The 19,130-nt window shown below is 39.6% G+C and overlaps 1 protein-coding gene across 6 annotated transcripts in view; it reads left to right on the forward strand.

The window, feature by feature from the left end:
- ZMYND11 (zinc finger MYND-type containing 11) overlaps window positions 1-15,881 on the forward strand; it is a 105,848-nt gene extending 89,967 nt beyond the window's left edge. For all 6 annotated transcript variants that reach the window (XM_068673467.1, XM_068673466.1, XM_068673471.1 and 3 more), the window contains 9 exons: window positions 117-204; window positions 1,435-1,490; window positions 2,144-2,221; window positions 2,778-2,896; window positions 4,700-4,907; window positions 6,755-6,823; window positions 8,615-8,887; window positions 9,999-10,184; window positions 14,791-15,881. In XM_068673467.1, coding sequence (XP_068529568.1) covers window positions 117-204; window positions 1,435-1,490; window positions 2,144-2,221; window positions 2,778-2,896; window positions 4,700-4,907; window positions 6,755-6,823; window positions 8,615-8,887; window positions 9,999-10,184; window positions 14,791-14,913 — 1,200 coding nt within the window. In that variant the 3' untranslated portion in view covers window positions 14,914-15,881. The remainder of the gene's footprint in view (window positions 1-116; window positions 205-1,434; window positions 1,491-2,143; window positions 2,222-2,777; window positions 2,897-4,699; window positions 4,908-6,754; window positions 6,824-8,614; window positions 8,888-9,998; window positions 10,185-14,790) is intronic.
- The last annotated feature ends 3,249 nt before the right edge of the window (window positions 15,882-19,130 follow it).

Raw genomic sequence — 19,130 nt, forward strand, 5'->3', positions numbered from 1 at the left:
CATAATGCAGATTTCCATGAAGGCTTTTTTGCATAAAATAGGTACAGTACTTTGACAGTGTTTTCACAGCCCTGTTTGTTTTTTGTTTTTTGTTTTTTGTTTTTTTTTGTGTATAGAAAGTAAATGAAGGAAAGTACAGGAGTTATGAGGAGTTCAAAGCAGATGCTCAGCTGCTTCTACACAACACAGTGATTTTCTATGGAGGTAAAGTGCTGCATTTACTACTTGCATTATTTGATTTATCTTTATGTGTAGGAAGCTCACAAGTTAAGGATTGAATTTGGTATAATATAATCTAAAGTGTAGATAAAGTCATTTGAGAGCCCTTACAAACCTTACAAGGGAACTTGACTTACTGCAGGGTTTGCTCTTGCCCACCTTCTACACTCGTATTTTCACCCTTTCTGGTTAAGCCTGACAGTGGGAATTTACAACTTTGCCATCCTGTTTCTTCTGCAACCTAAACTCTGAGTCAATCTACACTACAGATTTCTTTCAGCGTACATACATTGTTCTAGAGTGGAAAGAGGTACAATCTCTGATGTGCTGTATCAGCAGAAATGTGCACTACAGGTGTGTGTGTTGTTTTTTTGTTTTGTTCTTTTTTTGCTTGTGTGCAATACTCGCCTTATTGCAGTAGCAGATAGAGCTACATCCACACTAGAAGTGCCCTGCTGGTGCCATCAGGAAAGGGTCATCAGATAAGCTGCCAGCCACTGGGAAGGTTTTAAGTGATTATTTGATAGGGTGGGACAGCCTGGCTGGAAGGGAAAAACACCACCACCGCTTTTAGAAGCTATAACCAGGTCCAGTAACAAGGTTCTCCAGAGCCATCATTTCAGTAAAGATGTGGTTCTCCCCCACAGACACCTCAAGGAAACTGGGAGGAGGCTGAGATCACTCTATTCGCAGCGTCAGACAACCTACACTTGTTGACAGGGAGAGATGTGAATGTGCTAATAGAGAAATGCGCAGGTGTAAAAGGAAACCCATAGTGATAAATACTTTCTGAAGCATTACTTTGAGCAGAAATTGATTGTACAGTGATTTGAGGAGAAATTGATTGTACCTGTGTTCCTTCAAGTGGTGATAGCAGAGAACCATGTTTTAGGGCAATTGTTAAGACATTACCAGAGAAAGGAACTGGATCCTTATTAAAGCAACCCTGTGTCCCTGCTGCTCCTTCTCAGATTTGTATTTGTATTGTTCAGTTTAAAAGCTCCCAACAGTATTTTTGCATATAAACATAAAAGAGCAAGCAAATACAGAACTGATTATTAGAAAATTTTAAATGGAAGGGTTATCCAAGTGGCTGAATTATGTTTTGTATTCTAAAGCAAGACAATTGCAGCATGAAAGTCATAGCAGCTGCAAATGTTTTTAAGCATTGTGATCATACTGTGATTGTTCATAGTCTTTATTTTTAATTTATAGCGGACAGTGAACAAGCTGATATAGCGAGGATGCTTTACAAAGACACATGTCATGAAGTAAGTAGTACCAAATAAGCACAATATAGACAAGCTATTTATTTTTTTGTTTCAGAATCTAGGAGAATGATTCCTTCCCATTACAAATACGAGAAGGATGTGAAATTCTAACTGCTGATTCAGAATTGCTTTTCTTTTTCTTTCTTTTTTTTTTTTTAGTTCTGAAATAGTCTAGTAATACATGATTGGAGTAGAAATAATTGTACTGGCTAGTATAATTTCAAACTGAAGTGGGATTCCTACCAAATTCTGTAACTGGCATTGAAACATTTGTCAGTGTTCAGAGGAGACCAAAAATATAGCTAGGGGCAGCTGTCACCCTTACTCTGTACAGTTGAATAATTTTTTTCAGAATCTGCTTTAAATATTGATGAATTTAAAGAACTATACTTTGCATTTTAGCTTTAATAAATCATTAGGAATTCAATTAGTCCCTCCCCCTCTCTTGTTTTTCAAAAGCACGAATAATGTTTCTGCAGCTTGTCTTTCATCTGCTCTCAAGTCACTGTTTCACACCTCATTTACACAGACAGAAGTAACTCCACCCAATTAGAAAGCAGGACTGAAAAATTCTACCTCTTAAGAAACAGTTATACTAGTGAGGTCGTAGAAATAGAATTTTTGGAGCTTATTTATATGTTTTTGTTTTTCAGCTGGATGAACTGCAGCTTTGCAAGAACTGTTTCTATTTGTCAAATGCGCGACCTGACAATTGGTTCTGCTATCCTTGCGTATGTTGCTGACACAGATTTTTATTTGTTTGCTCTTCACTATAAATACCTGCAGTTTTGGTGTCATTAGTCCATTGAATGTGCATTGAAGTGCATTTCTGTAAGCGTGTTTCAAATACATAGTTAAGACTCTAAATCTAGATTTTTTACACAAACAAAATGTTGATTGAGGTTCAAAGCTGTAACAATACAGATAATAAAATTTAGTTATCAGGCAGTTAAAATGCTTTTACAAGGAAATAAAGAGCTTACAGAAATAAAACTTTACTCCTGCAGAAAGCTGTAAAGAAAGACAAGTTTAATTTGGGGGGCATTTAAGATCTCTGCTTTCAATAGACAGTTACACCCTTTTCAGACTTTGTGTTTTTTTGACTTTGATCCAACCAATATATCTAACAGGCAAACATGTATTGTAAGGAAATAAAAATGAAAAAAGGCATTAGACAAAAACAGCAACCGTGTTCTTAAGATGCTAGTATAGTATTACAGTAAAATATTTGTGGGAGGAATTGGTCTAATACTTCATATCCAATAATAAATACTACATTTTTTGCAGATACCTAATCATGAGTTGGTTTGGGCCAAAATGAAAGGCTTTGGGTTTTGGCCAGCCAAAGTCATGCAGAAAGAGGACAATCAAGTCGATGTTCGCTTTTTTGGCCATCACCACCAAAGGTAATTTATTAATTCCATGTGCTGCTTTTTCCAAACAATACTTAAAAGAGTTTATCTCATCTATCATGTTGTAAATCCTGGCTTAGCTTGTTGCCAACGCTAGAAAGACTGAGTATGATGCCATAATTGTTTCAGAAAGTTTAAAGCTCAGTCTAACACATTCAAAGTTGCCAAATGGCTCAGAGATTCCCTTTCCACAGTTGCCATAGGGATGTTACTTAATGCCATTTTAATTAAAGAAAGCAAATGAACTTCTGTCCACAGAACTGTTTTGTCAAATCAGTAGCAGTCTGCTAATCCAGGCCAAGGTAGAAATTGGACAGAAACGTACTCCTACTACCAGCAGTATTGACTGTGCAATACTCTCTTCTGAGCAGGCACACTACAATTTTATGTTTTAATAGCATAATACATCACTAATGTTTCAATCTCAGTGCTAGAACATTGATGGAGTTCCTGCTGTGAGATGGTTTGCAGTTTCAGAGAAAAAAATCTTTAGATTGGAAACTTCACAGCTTTTACTTCCAAATTCAGTTGTCATTTGTTCAGTGTTTGGGGAGGGTTATAGCAGTGGATGTACCGATGTTTTGTTTGTTTGTTTGTTTGTTTTCTTGTTTGATTTATATGCTTATATGTGAGCAGAGATATTTGCAAACAAACTTATGGTTGTTGGGAAAGTGGTATATTTTGGAGCATCCCGAAAGAGCCTAGAGAATTCAGTGATGGTATTATATGAGGCTGTTTATTTAAATTGCCTTTAGCATAACTTGCACACCATATAACACGTTTTCATTTGCTATAAACTACCAAAATTTTCTGATAGACATAAAGTGGGTAAAGGATCTTTATTTGTGTCACAATCATGGAATGTTTTACTTTGAATCTGTTTGCAAATGCAGCTTCCCTCATTTGTAGTTTTGGCATTAAGTTCACACAGCTTCAAACTATTAAGTAACATGACCATTGTGGGATGAGGTGCTTGCAACTTTTCTTAAACGTGTGCTGGTAGAAAAGGCAAAATACCTGTTACTAGAGTCATTGCTTAGTTAATGCACTGAAAAATGAAAGGCTGAATTCCCAGTTGGTATACATTAGAACTGTTTCTCTAACTTCTCTGAAGTGATATTTATGTTACAAGAATTGAGAATCTGACCACAGATACTTAATTTGTTACTGTATTTACTCTGTTATGTAGATGTGCATGGCAGTAACTCTTTTTCTTTAATATCCAGTGCTGCTTAGTATAACCTTTCAAAATGTCAAGAGCTGCCCATCTAACTCTATGAGGACTCTCTGAAAATATTTAAGAGGACAAAGTACCTTTGGAACCAAGTCACTGGCATGAATTCAATTCAAAAGAGCATGACGATCCCTGTATGAGCTCTGTCCTGATAGACGGGATCCAGCCACAAAGTTTCTATATTCCAAGTGACAATTTGGTAGATACCTTGACACTTTTAGGAGAGAGGTCAAGGGCTAAATCAGATTAGAAAATGAACCTTCAATAAAGATGCTTCTGTGCGTGACTCAGGGCATTTAGCAAGAGAGCAGGGAGATGGGAGTGCTGTTGGTGCTGGGAGAGGTTTGTGGCTCATCAAAAATGAGAGAGAATTTCAGCCATAGCACCCACAGCTAGTAAGTGCTTATAATAACACAAACGTCTAACAGTATGCAGCACGTCTTTTCAAACGTAGGAGACCGTGTAAATAGGAATTGTCAGCTATTTTGAAGTCAGTTTTTCAAGTCAAGATCCCTCTTCTGTATTTAATGTTTCTGAACCTGTCTGTACCGTGTATTCAAAAGGGCCTGGATCCCCTCTGAAAACATCCAAGATATCACAGTTAACATCCATCGGCTGCATGTGAAACGCAGTATGGGGTGGAAGAAGGCCTGTGATGAGCTGGAACTGCACCAGCGTTTTCTTCGTGAGGGAAGATTCTGGAAATCAAAGAATGAGGATAAAGGGGAAGAGGAGGCAGAGTCAAGTATCTCCTCCACCAGCAATGAGCAAGTGAGTGCCACTGCAATGTTAGCAACCAGGGAAAATTTATTATAGGGTACAAAAATGACGTATCTTTGGTTAATCTACTTTTATATTAGCCTTGTGCTCTGTCTGCAGTTTTATGGTAACTGTGAGAAGGTTCAAAGGCTTATTTTCCCCATGTTTTGTAGCTTAGTAATAGCAAGCATGTAAAGTTTTTCTCTTTCCTCATTTTCTCAGTCGACCTCTGGAAGGTTTCAAAATCTTTGTCACCTACAGCACCTTGATGAGACAGACCAAGATTTCTAAAGTTAAACAGGCATGTTCAAGTTAAATGTCACGGATATCAGATGGACTGCAACACTGCCTTCTTGGACTCTCATCAAGGGACAGTCCCGTAGCTGTTCAGCCTTTTCACAGCTGGAGTGTGTTCCCTTTGGACTGTGTTCTGTGTTACAGATCCTTGAGTAACACCAGCTATGACATTTTCAGCCAGTCCAACTAAAGTGAGGTGCAACCATGGCACTTTAGGAGCATGTGACCAGCAACTGATTAAAGTAATTCAAAAATAATTCTGCAAAACAATAAAAAAATTATGCTGCTTTAACAAAGGTGAAGAGCACAGAGGCCCAAGATAGAAAACTTTGCATTGCCACATGGAAATTCCCATATCAAAGCTGGTCCTTGCTAGTCATTCGTTGTCCAAGAGGGTGTTACATATTCACTGGCTTGGCAGGAAGATTTTCATAGCTTGCAGGATTCTTCTTGGTATTTTTGGCAACCTCTTCCCTGGCAACATCTTTCTTCATTTAAAACCACCAGCCTCTCTCTGTCTGTATTTTAAAAGATCGGTGTGTTTTGACCCACTTCCTCTGCCCTTTGGTCCAACAGGTCTATTATCTAATTTGTGGCTAGAATCTTACAGTTTATTAAACTAAATGTTGCTTTAAGGGGATGCTTCTTACCGAAGCTATTTTCTCTTTTTAGCCTGGTTTGCTTAGCTAGCCCTTTGTAGCCCCTTTTATTTAATGTTGTGCATATAGTCATGCAATAGTGTAGAGTGAAACAGGAAAACAATCACAAATAATATTTATGAAAGTTAACAGTTTTGCCAGTCTTTCAAGTTTTAAAGTATCCGTTTGCATATTTTCTATTCCATCTCACCCATTCATCCTCCACTTGGTTAATGCTTATTCCTCTGTCACTGGTTTCCCAGATGGAGAAACAGTAGTAGCAGCCATCAAACTCAGAGCTCTAAAATAATCTGCAGTATTGTATCACTAACACTAGCTAGTACTGGATGCTTCAAAGTCAGGAGTAAGAACTTTACTGTAAGCAATTGTAGGATAATATACCGTTCACTTAGATCTTATCCTTGTTTCTATTTGCTAGAGATTGGCTTTTTTCTAAGCCACGACATTTAATGACCCTCCATGTATACAATTACAATAAATTATAGCAAGTCCAGATAATCTTACTGTCTTTGGTAATATACATTTTCTTTTTGATAGTTGCTACTTTCTGGCTTCAACAAGATCTGCTACCTAATTATGAGTTGCTGATATCAGAATATTCCAAAAACCAATTTAATTTGCATGTGAAATGAAGCAAAGAATGGTTAAGGATATTTTGGCAAATACATATTGAATATTAGAACTTGTGAGTTTTGTTCTTTTATCAGATTATAGTCATCACCGATAATGTGGAAAGTTTACTGTACATGCTTCTTATTTAATAACTGTATTCAACTTTGTATTTGCTATACTAAGCAATTGCAAAACTCACAAAGAAAATGTTCATCAGTCATGTTACAGTGAATGCTACTCATATGCAGTGTTGTTTGGAATGATTCAGTATTCTTTCCTTAATGTTCACAGCTGAAGGTTACTCAGGAACCAAGAGCAAAGAAAGGACGACGTAACCAGAGTATGGAACTCAAAAAAGAAGTAAGTAACTTCAATTACACATTTGCAGAGATAGCAAAATACTGAAAGTCTGAAATGGTAATAGATGCTCCTTTGGCTTCTGTCACTTTTTACTGGTTTTGTAGTATTAATCTTAGAAATTCTAGCCCCAGAGCTTGGTCTTCCTTGCCAACAAACATAATCATACCTGCTACATGCAAGCCTCTGGTGTCACTGTGGTAATATTCTGTATCATAAATAAATCAACAGTTCTCTTTAGGGCAAATTCAGCTAGTTTAGTAACTAAACAAAAAAAACAAAAAAAAACAAAAAAAAAAACAAATTTAAAAGTGTCTTGTGAGATCAAGAATATTAAGTTCGTAACATGTCATATCCCAATTTGCCCACAGAAATTATTTCCTCATGTATCTAACTCACAGACAGTGAACTGGGAGAAACAGTAACCTATGTTCATGTAACTACGGAACTGTGTTATTATGCTTGTACACAAGAGGGCAGTTGCTGAGACAGCCATAAATCTAGCATTTCCTAACTTTAGAGTACATTTTCCTGGCCTTGTTTCAACTGCATTATGAACACTGAGAAAAAGTTGCACATAAGCACAGGGCTTAGGGCCCCACTACAGAGTCCAGAGCAGGCTTTGGCTATTTTGGCACCAGAGCTATGTGGGATTGCCCTGGTGCCTGAGATACAATTACTGCCTCTCCTAGGAGCTGGGCACGTGCTTGCCTATTGTATCTGATCCAGCAGGGCTAGCTCTGCAAGGCACCTTCATCAATGTGGTGGCAGTGGCACAACTCCCTTGTCCGTAGCTCCCCGGGGCACAAACTATATTTGAGCGCCAGAAAGGGAGAGTGGTGTCTTTCTTGGACTACACTTTACGATGTCTCATCATTTTAATTGCACTTTCTGTCAAGCAGATGCTGTGATTTGCTTCATTATTTCTGTCTTAACGTTTGCTTTCTTAGTCCTGTTTATGTTTGATCAGTGATCCAAAGGTCAATCAGAGTGACCTAATAAAGACAAAATAGTTGCAAAAGGGAACATACGGACTCTTGGTGTAAGAAGTACCCCATCACACAGATTACAAGTTGAAAGAAACAAGCAATGTGTATCAGTGTCTTCAGACACATCAAATATCACCAACAGTTTGCAGGGATATTACTTCTACCTGTTCTGAAGAGCAGAAACAACTGGTCTTACACTGTAATAACATGAGAAGCTAAACTCAGTACAGTAACTATGATTTCTTTCTTGATAATTGTGTAATTACAGAAAGCTTCTGTGGTCATCCAAGCCTAGTTCTATATTATTGGAAGCAAGGCCTAGACGCTCATTAGTCTTTCATCTTCAAAGCACCTTTGAAGTACTAATCAATCTTTGCAGCAGTTCTATGAAATAAATGGAATATTACAGACTCCAGCGGAGCCTGTTGGGCCAGAGTAAGCCCAGAATTTGCCAAAAATGTTCAGGCACCTTGGCCACACTGTTACAGTTTCTTCAGAAGTAATGGTGGAGGGGGAGAAAACTGTGGAAACCCTTTACTGGTGCCAGTGGGTCTGCAGCGATTCAGCATAGCCTCTGGTATTCTAGGGGTGGTACTTTTCATTGAGGTTGGAGAAGTGAGGGTTGGAGAAATGAGGGATCTAGACAAGATCAGAAAAGCCTGACCAGAGCCTCCCCAGTAACAACAAACACCTTTTATATTAGTTGCCCTGTTGTTAGTCAGATAACATTTTTTCTCCGGGGCAGCTGCGAGTTAACTTGTTCAGTTCTGATATCTGGATTTGCGAGCTTGTTCTTTCTCTGCAGGAGCCAGAACCTGAAACTGAAGCAGTAAGTTCAAGCCAGGAAATTCCCACAATGCCTCAGCCCATTGAAAAAGTTTCAGTCTCAACTCAGACCAAGAAGTTAAGTGCCTCTTCTCCAAAAATGCTGCATCGGAGCACCCAGACCAGTAACGACGGAGTGTGTCAGAACATGTGCCATGACAAATACACCAAAATCTTTAATGATTTCAAGGACAGGATGAAAGCTGATCACAAAAGAGAAACTGAGAGAGTTGTGCGAGAGGCAGTGGAAAAGGTAATACTTGTCGACACCACCTACACTCTGGTTTGAGGAGAGGAGACGTTTCTGTTTTGTTTTGTTTTGTTTTGTTTTGTTTTGTTTGTTTTTTTTTTCACATTCCTTTTTACTTTTGTAACATCCACCCTTCAGAAACTGGGTAAAAACCCTTTTCCAAAGAGACCACGTAAAAATAGTCGTCAGTATTGCTTTTCAGGCCATTTCTGTACCAACAGGCCTTAGTTTAAACAGGAAGCTTTTGCTTTTTTTTTTTTTTTTTTTTTTCTGATTCTAGTCCAGTGGAGTTAGTTTGTGATCCAGAAGTGAAAGTGATTGTTCATTCATGATTATCCTTTTCCAAAGCCTTCCTTTGTCTCCATTGTCAAGTGTGGTTGCAAACAATGACATCGTTTAAATGCTATTCATAAATAATTCTTCCGTCAATCTTCTGACCTAAACATTAAATAGATTGGTTGAAATTTGTTTGAATTTTCTCATCTAATGATACACTGTCAAAAATTTTGGTACCTAAGTCTGAGCTGGTCACCTTTGGCTGGAGAAAGCAGGACAACGCAGAGAATGATTTATCTGACCTCCCTTAAATGCCTGTCTCAAGATAAGAATTTCTTCCTGGAGGAAGGACTATGAAATGAATGTTGGGGGTTTAGATGCCCTGTAGGACTGACAACAAACTTTTACATACATAAGCAAGGGCAAAGGAATCTCACTGACAATGAATATTAAAAGATACTGAACTGAGGCATGTTTGTATTTTCTCTTGTGCCCTTGCTGTAAATTTATATACAATTGTAGATTTAGAAAAGAAGAAGTATTTGTCTGAGATAAATAAATTCATATTTTTATTAAACTGATATATAAAAAAATGTACATGGAACCTGTGTAGCTGTTTTTGTAGTTGTGTTGCAGAATAGAACTATAATGACATTTTTATTGTGGACATCTCTTATGGGATGGAAGTTTTGTTATAGCTCTAAAGGAGATTTTTCTTTTCTGAATAGAAGAAATCTCTAATTATGTTACCCCCATGCACATCAGTAGAGGTTTAAAGATAGGTTTACTCCAATAGCTATGCACTGACTTGCTTTGCTGAATTACTTTCTTACGGCAGCTGCGTACAGAGATGGAAGAAGAGAAAAGGCAGGCTGTAAATAAAGCTGTGGCCAATGCACAAGGTGAGATGGACAGAAAATGTAAGCAGGTAAAGGAGAAGTGCAAAGAAGAATTTTTAGAAGAAATTAAGAAGCTAGCAGGCCAGCACAAGCAGCTGATTTCCCAGACCAAGAAGAAGCAGTGGGTAAGTCTCAAAAATTTATTACCAGACAATAATTGGAAATGTATAATGCAGACTGCAGGCCAACTGAAGGTGTTTTCTTCCTTGTAATAGCATTGCTTTTCACTTGTTTCTCAGATATAATGTGTTTGTTTTTTTTTTTTTTCCTTTGTAGTTCAGCTTTTGAGTTTTCTTCACCTCCAAATTTGAACTCCAGGTTCTGATAACTTTCATCTTATTTAGGTAGTGTTAATAGGACCATCTTCTCGAGTCCAACCAGTTGTTCGTATCAAAAATATTTTTTCTAAATGTTGCTAAACACATGCAATTGTACTCCATATCAGAGAAATTATACACTATGTTCACACTCCTTTGATCTCAAAGCCTGGAGAGTACCTAGAGAGTACAAACTCTGTCTGTATCTATTTGGATTCCCCTGCTAAAAATGCTGATACTGATGTAATTTTGGCCTTTTCGTCACCTAGCTTTTTCTGCAGCTCTTTTATGTTCTTGCATATTTAAGACATGACTTTCTAAAATTTATTTCCCTTCCTTATTCAGACTTTAAGCCCGTATCTGTAGTATTGCCTGCTAAAAGCATGTTTTCATGTCCTTTAGAAAAGTGAAAACAGGCATCCAACTTACCATCCTGCAATACTACACGCTGCAAACTTTTCCCTGTTTTTTGTTTGTTTTGTGATTTCTTTTCAGCCCCAAAGTGTGTTCTCCCAGATGGCTGTGCAGCATCTGCTCAAACACTGCAAGTCCTATAGCACTGTCCTGCTAGTCTCTAGCAGAGTATGAATGGAAACTCATTTTCTGAGGATCACTGAGCCTGGCACACATCCAACATTGTCTATTTCTCTGATAATTTTCAGAGAAGTAGGAAATGAAAGCTAACGTTCACACTGCGTTGCAATAGCTATCTATAAAATACAGGAGGGTCACTCTAGGAGTTTCCACTCACCTACTTTTGAGCTTTTGTGTTGCCAAGTGTAGCTGAGAAATGTGCCGGTGCCTTGCCACAAGATGGCACGCTCAGCTGAGCTGATGGACGGCCACCGTCCCAGCTGCTGCTGCTGCCTGGGGACAGCCAGCCCTGGCTCAGGGCTGCAGCAAGTTTTTCTTCCCATGCTCAGGGCTGTTTGTTTGTGTGCAGCCTCATTACTCCTTGTTCTTACAGCAGAAACGGTGCCCCCTGCAGAGAAAACTGTGTTCTATAGAGGAGTGAGAGACGTACTGAAGTGAGACAATAGTTTGCTGCCTATCACAGTTACTTTTTTTTTTTTTTTTAATAAAGAGAAATTATTTCAAATACCTTTTGAGCTCCTATAGAGCTTTCATCTCTGTTCCTAGCAGAGTTTTACTGTGTGTGTCGTGACACTGCAGCACTTGGGTCTCTCAGTTAGCAAGTTCCTCCCTGTGTACCTGTCTCTGCAGACTCCACAAGTTATTTAGGTCTCAAACCTGATCAAGTTACTGTGTTTAATTAGTCACCAGCCCCTGGTGTCTGCATGCGTGTTTTCACTTGTGATACATGAGAGGGAAACTGAATTGGCTTTGACCACCATAAAACGATGTCAAATCTGCTCCATTCAGTGTACACACGGGAACTGTTGCCCCATTCAGCTGACAGGCAGTAATTCAATCACAACTTGATCATGAGCCTGGGCTCTTTGCTATAGCTGGATTTTGGTTTTAGTTTTTCTTTAGAAGGCAGAATTTAGGAAGGACACTCCTGAGGCTTCCATTTGTCTTCTCCAATGTGTCTTTACCATGTCCTTTGGAGTGCCGTGGTACCACATCACTGCATCTTACCATCACGTGCGTGATGCCTCCTTCCAAGGAAGACAATTAAAGATACAAGGAGCGTTTGACACTCTCACCTTTTCCTATGGGCCCAGAGCTGTCAGTTACCACCTTAAATGATTGCCTTGTACAGGCAGCTGGTTTTCATGTGGTGGGAGAGGGAGGGCAGGATAAACACCTTTGCATTCAGGCTGATGGATCTGCCTGCCAACACACAGCCTCGGGTGGCTGGAGCTGGTCCAATTACACAACTCCCCAGCGATTTGTCTTTCCGTGGTACTAATGACAGTCCCTGGTGTGTCTGTGGTGACAGTACCACTGTTGTACGCTGCTATTATAATAATGATACCTCCTTACTAAAATCTCATGTAATTAACACATACTAAATGAGTTTTGGTGGCTTTGCTTTTTAATTAGAACCAGAGACCTCTGGTTTTGCGTAATGCAGATGTCTAGGCTTGGGAATGCAGCTGCTATTATTCATACTCTATCTGTATTTTTCTTATACCTAAAAAAAAATAAATCTGGTCAGAATAAAGGGATCATTTTGTTGGTGCTAGACAGGCACACGAGCAGAAGCACTCCCAGCCCTCAGGAGCTAGCTCATGGTTAAAGAACCACATTTTCTGTTTCTCTAGCTGGTCCCAGTCCCCCTGGCTTAACCGAATTTCATTTTTATATCTTCAGAAAATTTGGACTTCATACAGATGCCTTCAGTGAATAGCAAATGAAAGGAAGAAATGAAAAGGCAGAGATAATGGTCATGGGTCTGCAGTGTGATGGTCAACAGAACCCAGGCTGGAGCGCTGCTCCCCTTCTGTATCTTTTGTAGTTTCTCCTGGTTATTTTACTTGCACATAAGCATAGCTTAAAGTGGTGCATAGCTCATTGTCAACCTCTGTCTCCTACAATAAGGCTTACATGTATATTTATTCTAACTTGCAACAGGTTGTTTTGAAGTGGATGAGTTTGTCCGTGATGGGTGCTGTCTGAAACAAACCCCCACGTGGCTGATAACGTTTAGACAGAGGAAGATTCAAAGGGAAGGAGGCCTGAGGCTGGCTGGCATTTTGCCTTCTCTGCCATATATGTTGGTACCAGCTCGGCTGACACTATATTTTCCTTTTTAAGGGGAGATACACATCCCACACATAGGGGAGATATACATCCCACACATATGGCCAGCACGTGTACAAGGAACGGCAGGTTCTGCAGATCAGTTGTCCTCTCCTGTCTTAGCTTTTTTTGATCTCTCCGAGCAAGCAGATGTGAGCTGGTCTCGGGGCTGAGGCCCGTGCTGTGTGTAAGGGAGAGGTGCAGCTGTTCCCTGCACCTTTCCAGCAGATGATCCTAATGGCTCCCACAGGCTCACGGGCAGCCAGCAACATGAAAAAAACAGGAAAACAGGCCTCGAGAGGACACTTGTTTGCAGACATTTGTACGTATAAACTTCCTTGGAGCTAAGATATAAAAACAAAGTGGAGAGGCTCCCTTCTCCTGGAGCTCGGGCAGTCCCTTTATTGCTGATGTAAATAAAGTTACTGGTTTAGCCAATGTAAAAGTCAGTTTCTTGTGCCTTTTAGTAGTGTGTAGGTTTGCTATGTTTTTGTTTTGTTTCAAGGCAATTGGGTTTGTTTTCTTTGTAGTTCTCTGCTTTATTAATGCTGTAGCTACACTGCAAAGAAAAGTAAATCCTGCTTTACTCCGTGGTGTGCATGCAGCCTGCACATTTCTCCATCCATTTCCCAGCATATGTTGGGTGTTTCAGACTGGATTCTTAAAAGCACTCTCTGATTCTGATTATGACAAATTCCGAAGGACAAATCTGAGATCATTAGATTCTGTTTTTCAAGGGTGCTGAGTTTAAGCAGCTCCCTTAGCAGTAACACCACTCAAATTTGTGGGGTTTTGTCAGAATGTTAGTTAATGCTTGTGCAGCACTCCTTTAAGGGGAATAAAACCAGCGGGAGACAGAGCCCATTCCATCTGGGTGCAGCCTCCTCATTGACTACCAGCAGTGTTTACCTTGTTTAGCTCCCCAGAGGCCACAGGGTTATTCCCAGCTACCAAGGAACTGGGGGCACTCTGCGTGTCCCAGGGTGGAAATCCTCTTTGCCTTGGCACTACCCAGAGCCAGGTATTTTTGCAGAAATCAGGGGCTGTGCAGCGTGTCTTCTTCCAGGAATTTTGTACCATGCTGGCAACCATGCCAAAGCCCAAGACCCCACGTAGCCCTCCTGTGTTCTCCAGGCCTTCCCCATTTTCTGAAAGACGGGAAGGTCAAGGCACTTTCTTGCCAGTAGCACTGCTGTAGCAGGAGGTCTTGTTTTCACTAGACTGCAGCGCCATCATCAGCCTCAGGACAGATCAGGCTTGTAACAAAACCTCAGGAAAGCAGATCTTGAAATCTGTGCAGAACCTGCTTGTGCCAGTAGTGACCATTGATTTATCACAGCTTTTAAGACCTAGATCAGGATGTCATTATACAAATGTAGAGTAAAAGATGGTTCTTGTATTGAGTGGCTGAAAAATCTCAGTCCACTGCCCTGAGAGGTGAGTTTTCTGAAATTAGAGATGGGTTTTTCAAAAGCATTAATCCAAAGTATGGAAAATATGAAAACTTGGTGAATATTTGCTACAGATTGCTGCTTTCCTCAGCTTGTGTGAAAAGTGCCCTGCTGTGTTTGGATGCCCCAGGCCTAAGTACAAGAGACGTATTGCTCCATGGGCACTGGTGAATCCACCAGCAGGTGAAAACACGAGTGTGTTTTAAGGAGGGGTCCTGCGAGGGCAATAATCTCGTCTTGTTTGTTCTCTCCAGTGCTACAACTGTGAAGAGGAGGCCATGTACCACTGCTGCTGGAACACTTCCTACTGCTCCATCAAGTGTCAGCAGGAGCACTGGCATGCCGAACACAAACGTACCTGCCGCAGAAAAAGATGAAAGAGCTGTTCCTCCCCTAGTAAACCACCCCGATGATTGCTATTCTCAGACACAGCGGTTTTTGTTTCCAAGAAGCCAAAATTGTTTAGAATTTGCTTCCCATTTTGCACCAGCCTTTAAACACTTTTCGTAAAAGAAATTTTGCACAGTAATTTCAATCTTCTGTTCAGTGCTCCTCCAAAATTTTGTCAGCAAAATGAATTTAACATCTCTGGGAGCAGGTTACTTTAAATAATTTTAAACTAGAGAATTTGTTGCATTTTCAGCAAATTTTAAAACATTTTTAGGTTTTACAGAGATTTTAATCTTTAAAAACAGCAGATCTAAAAATAAAAAACCATGCAAGTTTAACAAAAGGAACATTTGAAAACTAGATCTGAATGTAAGAACTACAGAACTGTTTCAGAAAAACGAAGCATACTACCTTGATGTAACATTTATTTCTTAACCTTGTTGAGCTGGTTTTGTTCAGCTTAATTTTACTGTTTAAAGGCATTATCTATTGGTTATACCAGTGGGTACATGATTGAATTTAGGGAACAGGGTTGACACAGCAGGTGCTAGTCCTGCGTATTTTTTCTTAAATATTTCCCAACTGTGTTTTATTTTCATTATTTCTTTTCAATATATAACTTTTATAACAAAATATTAGCTTTGATCTTGTAGTTTAAAATCACAGGGAACTGGGGTAATCTTTTACTGAGCTGGATCTTAGAGAAAAATGAATATTTAAATTTTGAAGTTTGCACATTTCATCTTTGTCCTAACATGAGTGCTTGTAACAAGAATAAGAAAAGCCAAAAAAAAAAAAAAGGCAAAAAAAAAAAAAAACAACTACCTTTATTCATATGTGGAATTATGAGGCATTACAAATTTCTTTATTGCGCCCCCTTCAGCCTCCCCAATCCAATGTCATTTGACTGCCTATGATCTGGTGTCACCTGGTCCATTGTAACTTGATAATAAAAGGAGAAAAAGCACTTAAGTTTCACAGAAGCCGTTATGTTTGTAGTAATGGGTCATTGCCTAATAATGAGCTCCATCACTGTACTCAGAATGAAGAATAATGCATGTTAATTTTCTTGTATTAAAGATGCCGTGATTTGTAAAAAGTCTGTATTTTGCGGAATGTCTGGATTAAGAAGCATTACCAATAGGAATGGATCGATAGTTGAAAAATGATTTTTTTTTGTTTGTTTTATATATAGATATATGAATTGCATCCATGTTCAGAGACAATTTTTTAAATAGATGTAAAGCTTACTTAAATAGCTTTTCTTTTAAAGTGTCTCCGCATTTTAGTTTCTTTCAAAGATTGGTCTTAGACTGAGTCATACGCCCATTAATCATCCAGCTATTTTTTGAGAAGTTAGAGGAATAATTTGTAAATATTTATTTAGATCTTTGATATTTATTGAAAGCAATTACATGATGGAACGATGGAAGCTGAAGAATCAGGAGGAAAGCCTTTAAAAAAGTTTTCTCTAGGATTTGTCAGGGTCATTGTAAAGATGAAAATATAACTAAGACTTCTGTGAACTGCCATTGAAATCCTGATCTTTTTTACTTACAGTGGTGATATAAGTTAATTGACTAGATACTACCAAATAACGCCCAATATGTTGCAGAAATTAAGTGGTGAGCTGATTGGAAAAAAAAAAATAGTAAGTAGATGGTAACTTGTATTACCACAGCTACATTATTGCCTGATAAATGTGTAATTAACTTTTGTCGCCTCTGTGTTGTGACTGTAAAACACTTCACAACTAAAACTCAATCTTGTTCGATTACTTTACAAGTTCCAAAACTTCGATCCACCCCTATGAAAGCAAGTTATTGTGGAAATATTTTTGGTGTAAAATCATTCCAGAATATGTAATATTTAACTGATAGCTGCATGAAAGTAAGATTCGTGTTACTTTGGCTTTTTTGTCTCTGTTGACACGGTTGCACATTTCCAAGTTACTACAGCGTGAAAACTGTGTGTTTTAAAGAAAAAAACAAAACAAAAAAAAAAGATTGTGGCCTGGTTTTGTATAAGTTTTAGGTAAAATTACAATTGATTGTTTTAGGAATCATGATTTAAAATTAATTTTTCTGCAAATCATAAAGCTATATTAAAGTGTTGAGCTTAGCCACTATGCACATTGTAATTATTCATTGTGGCTGTCCAGTTTATGATGCATTCTGGCATTTTGTAAGCTGCTCTGACTAGCAATATATAGAGTCATTTAATGTGTTAACATTGGGTAATAAATGTATTTAAAAAAAAAAAAAAAAACAACTTGCTGAAAGCGTCTGTTAATTCTGGCCAGTTGTCCCGGGGTCCTTTGGTTGCCGTATGCTGGGCTGATTTTTTTCTTTTCCTCTCCTAGAAAGCTGTGGCTTTTCCTCTCCTAGAAAGGGTGGTCGTGACTGGGGTGGCCATGCCTGGGCTCACAGAGACCTTGTTGCTGCCTGACTCAAGATCTGCCTGCAGGTTCGTGCAAGGGCTTAGACTTTAGCCACAGCTCTCGGCACCAAAAACGAGTTTTTTCAGCCCATTCAGGGTCAGCAGCCTTCAAGGGCCGTGTCCATCAAAGGCTGGTTTTAATGCCTGTGGCTCACCGACCCCTGGCCCTGCTCTGCCTCTGGCCACGACTGCCATGATCCCGCACCTGGGGCATGCAGAATAAAACAATTTGACCTGGAGGGGCTGAGGGGACTTCCCCAAGTCCAGCCGTAGCCTGCACAGCACCAGCGCTTCTTTCACAGGTGCAGCCCTGACCAGCAACATCTCGCGCTTGCCTTCAGGACCAGGACTTAATGCCCAGCAGCCCCACAAACCATGCCACAGCCCCACAGGTGCTGGTGCCTGCAGGGCATGGCCATGGCACCCAGCTGGAGGGGCCACTTGGGAACAAGTCTCCAGGTTGTCCTGCAGCCCCCTCGGGGCTTCAGGGCTGCAGGAAGGGTGCTGAGAATTAGTTTCCCGGAGTTTCTCTGTGGAAATCACAAGACCTGCTTGTCACAGGAAAAAACAAACATACAGGAAAAAAAAAAAACAAAAACAAAAAACGACAACAACAACAACAAAACACTGTATTTTAAATATTTAAAGATACCCTCCCCAATCCCTTTTATTATTTTGCTATCCAAACTTCTCTGTTTTTAAATGAGTCCTAGCATTTTACCCACGACTGCAAATTTCATTCATTCAACTTGCTAAAAGTTCTTTTATTTAAAAAGTTAACAAGCATAAATAACCAACATAGCTCACGTATTGCAAATTAAGCATTTGTACCAAATCAAACCGACAAAGCGGGATCAGGAAAATGCAGTAACCCTCTCCCAGGCCTTTTCCCCTTTCAGTAGCTGCAGTTGGCCCCCAAGCCCAGCACCAGCGTCCCACTGGCAGAAATCCCTGGTGGAAATGCTGCTGGAATGAGCAGGGTTGCTCCGAGCTGCTGCCTCCTCACCACCAGCACTCCCAAAGCATCGCTCTTAAAGGGATTATTTCTCCTTTTATCGATGTTTTCCTATTATTTTATTAATTCTGGCTATTACTTTATTTTAAATTGGGAGTTTTCTGCCTCCTACTTCCTTTAGGTGGAGCGAGCTGCCCAGCTCAGGGCTTGTTTGCTTTTCCAGCCCTTAAAGGACTATGTGAAATATGTTTGGGATTTGTTGCCGGTAGTTAGGGGCTACCCAGCCAATTTTAGCCTCACTGAGTGAGTGCAAATACGCAAGCTGTGTATGTGCTTTCCAAATGTGTTCATAAATCCGATTAGGGGTGTAAGTATCAAAAGCAGAAAGGCCCTTCCTTCGTTGTTTCATGTTAGGGAAATTCGACTGCAAGTGGAGAGGACCATCCTTTTGTGAGAAAAATAGAGTAGTGTTAGGTTTAAGTAGGAGATGTTTACACCTAATGTAAAAGGAAAAACAAAAATTAAAAAAAAATCTTCAAAAAAACCCTGAAAAAACTGCCATATTTTATTAAGTCAAAAGGATTAGAACTACTTTATGCTCTGCCGGGCTGCTAAACGTTACAAACCCGGCAGTCAGAGCGAGAGGGAGAACCCAGAGCAAACAAAGTTTTGCTTGGCTCTGCCGCTCCCCTGGGGCTGGTGGCTGAGTGCTGAAAGATTGCTTGAGGAAAATGGCAATGGATGGGCTGAAATGAAACACAGGGTTTGCTTTGCAGGTAATTTTCACATTAAAAGAGACTAATAATTCAT

This window comes from Anas acuta, chromosome 2, assembly GCF_963932015.1.
Source record: "Anas acuta chromosome 2, bAnaAcu1.1, whole genome shotgun sequence".
In the NCBI taxonomy this organism is placed as follows: Eukaryota; Metazoa; Chordata; class Aves; order Anseriformes; family Anatidae; genus Anas; species Anas acuta.